Genomic DNA, 2,582 nt, shown 5'->3' on the forward strand with positions numbered 1-2,582 from the left:
TCTCTTAGTCCCGTGGGCCTTCAGAATTACGAATCACTGACACTGAACTAACTTTCTTTCGGCGGAGTTGGAATTCCTGACATAGAACCGATCACCACTCTGTCACTGATTTTGAACTCGAGTTCATTCTATGAGGTAGATATCACTGTATTACATTGACTTGCTATGGATGACATTCATGAATGTTGTGATGGAAAGTATAAATTGTAATTCATGTTCAGCACATCACTTAGTATTGACTTTGACCATCACAAAAACAACTTGAGTTACTTGATGTGTCATAATGCATTGAGTTGCAAAGGTTAAGATATATATATATTTTTTTTTCTGAGGGCCTTTGAGTGACCATAGAACGAGGCTCACAATAACGTGCATGTACATGTACATGTTTGTGGTCATGATTAGGTACGTGAGAGATGGCACTTAACTAGTGCGGGCGTATTTGAACGTGAGCAAGAGAGTTTAAGCGCACGCGAATGAATTATTTATGAGTGTTCGCGCCCTCGCCAGTTCTTCATCTCATGCCGGAGCTTTTCGTGGACCTACTGCTGGGGGTGAGGACCACTCTCCCTGTCCATATGGGTTTACATGAACCTTGCGGCCTGGGGAGGGACGTAACTGAACCTGGAGCCCATGGGTCCGTTGGCCATAGCTGCAAATAAACAATGCATATCAGTATTAGCTGATGTTTCCTCTTTCCGTATGCATGCACGTGTAGAAAAATATCCTCTCACAAAAGAACATTCTAAAGATTGAAATCACTCCAGATGGAGGATGATTAATGATCAAAGAATTTTTTTATTCCAAATGGATTATGTTAATTTAAGAAAATGTGACAAATATGGGAAAAGAGTAACTTTTCTCATCCTGTGGAAAGGTCTTGGAGGGAGAAAGAAACGTTGTTTTACTTCATTTCACTCTTGACCGTGGCTAATTTAGGCGCTGCACATATGTGGGTACAATGTACACGTACCTTTCTGCTCATCCATCTGGGTTTTCAACATCTTTGCCGTGTAAGACGGAAGGAACTTGAGCCAGGCCTCCGATGGGGAGTCGGTGGGCAACGTGATAGAGTTCCATATGTCGTCAAGGCTGACGGCGGCGGCTTCCTCAGGGGTAATGAGACCTGCAAAAAGGATGGGGCATGTGCTGCATGACACTTGTTAAGCTTTCCGCCATGACCACAATGAATTCTAAATCACTCGTGTAGAGCGGTATTAGTGATGTACATCTGTTACAGGTATCACTATGGGCATTCCTCCATGTATACTCGTATGTTTGGACGCATGTGTGACTGTGACCAATTTTGGGAGTGTCGCTTCCGCCTGCAATTACCTCTCTGTTCGTCGAGGCGAAGCTTCACCACCTGGGACACGAAGGGAGGGAGAAACTCCAGCCAGAAGTCGGGGTCCTGTGGGGGACCTCCACTGCCGAGCTGAGGAGCCTGTTGTCCGCTCTTTTCCTCTGCATAACTTCCTGTTGCACGAATAGAATACATATATATCAGTACCGGCCCCTAAAGCCATACGGCTATAAATGTATGGACATGCATTCTGTACGTGTTTAGATTGTTTTAAAACACCCTGAATGCATATTCGAGGCAGATCTGCGTACCTTGAGCAAGTCCAAGGCAAATGAGGAGAGCCAAGATCGCGGGCAAATGGGTCATTCTGCTTCCTGGTGCCTGAAAGACATCGGGTTATAAACTAATCAATCGAGTTTATTTGTCCGGAACCCGCTGAATACACGACACACGGTGGCTGTCCTCGCGTTCTCCAAGATATTTAATTGAAGAATAAAAAATGTGGGCACTTCCCGTATCCTTTGTACAAGATAAAAAGGTGGAGGAACAGGAAGGGAGCAATCGCCATTGGTAAAGTTTTCTTGCAGGAAAAAGTGGAAATTGATAGAGCATGAAAGAGAATTTTGAAAACAACAAAATAAGGTTTTGGAAATGAAGACTGAAAAGGGTGTTAAATCAAGTAGTGAGCAACAGGTAAAAGGTGCAGACGGACAGATGTTAGGCAGGGATTGATTGTGGCAGTGGGCGGTGCTTTGAATTTGCCCGTGACGGAAGAAGAAAATGAGAGGGCTTTAGGAAAAGATGAGATGAGTGGAGTGTTTAACGAAAGGAGAAAGTGTTACAATGGATTGGTTAGTGAGGGTGTCTAATGTGTGTTTAAGGGAATGAAATGTGCGCGAGGATTGGAAAAGTGTATGTATAGTTCCACTTTACAAAGCAAATGGGACAAATATGAATGTAGTAGTATGAGAGAGATCAGTCTGTTGAGTGCAGTTGGTAAGGCATAACGAAATGTTAATTTAGAGGATTAGGAGAGGATGAGAGAGTAATTGGTGGGGAACAGTGTGCGTTTAGGAAAGGTAGGGGATGCGAAGATCTTTTTTTTTTTTTTTTGTAATACAAGAACTTTTTGGCAAAGGGTAAACCTGGAGAAGTCTTATGGGGTCGACAGGAAGGAATTGTGGGATGTATTACAGATATAATGGATGAGGGATGGAGGAAAGCAGCCTTGGAAAAATGGGGAATATCTGTTGAGCAGGGAAGGGAGAGGGCAAGGGAA

At 43.6% G+C, this 2,582-nt stretch overlaps 1 protein-coding gene across 1 annotated transcript in view; it reads right to left on the bottom strand.

The window, feature by feature from the left end:
* Positions 1 to 236: 236 nt before the first annotated feature.
* The window catches only part of LOC143038760 (uncharacterized), a 12,401-nt gene continuing 10,055 nt past the window's right edge, over positions 237 to 2,582 (bottom strand). The window contains exons 3-6 of the mRNA XM_076208290.1: positions 1,615 to 1,684; positions 1,336 to 1,476; positions 974 to 1,126; positions 237 to 652 (exon numbers count right to left, since the gene is read on the bottom strand). Coding sequence (XP_076064405.1) covers positions 585 to 652; positions 974 to 1,126; positions 1,336 to 1,476; positions 1,615 to 1,684 — 432 coding nt within the window. The 3' untranslated portion in view covers positions 237 to 584. The remainder of the gene's footprint in view (positions 653 to 973; positions 1,127 to 1,335; positions 1,477 to 1,614; positions 1,685 to 2,582) is intronic.

The sequence above is a fragment of the Oratosquilla oratoria genome, chromosome 25 (genome assembly GCF_046742065.1).
Source record: "Oratosquilla oratoria isolate Oo_2021 chromosome 25, ASM4674206v1, whole genome shotgun sequence".
Taxonomy (NCBI): Eukaryota; Metazoa; Arthropoda; class Malacostraca; order Stomatopoda; family Squillidae; genus Oratosquilla; species Oratosquilla oratoria.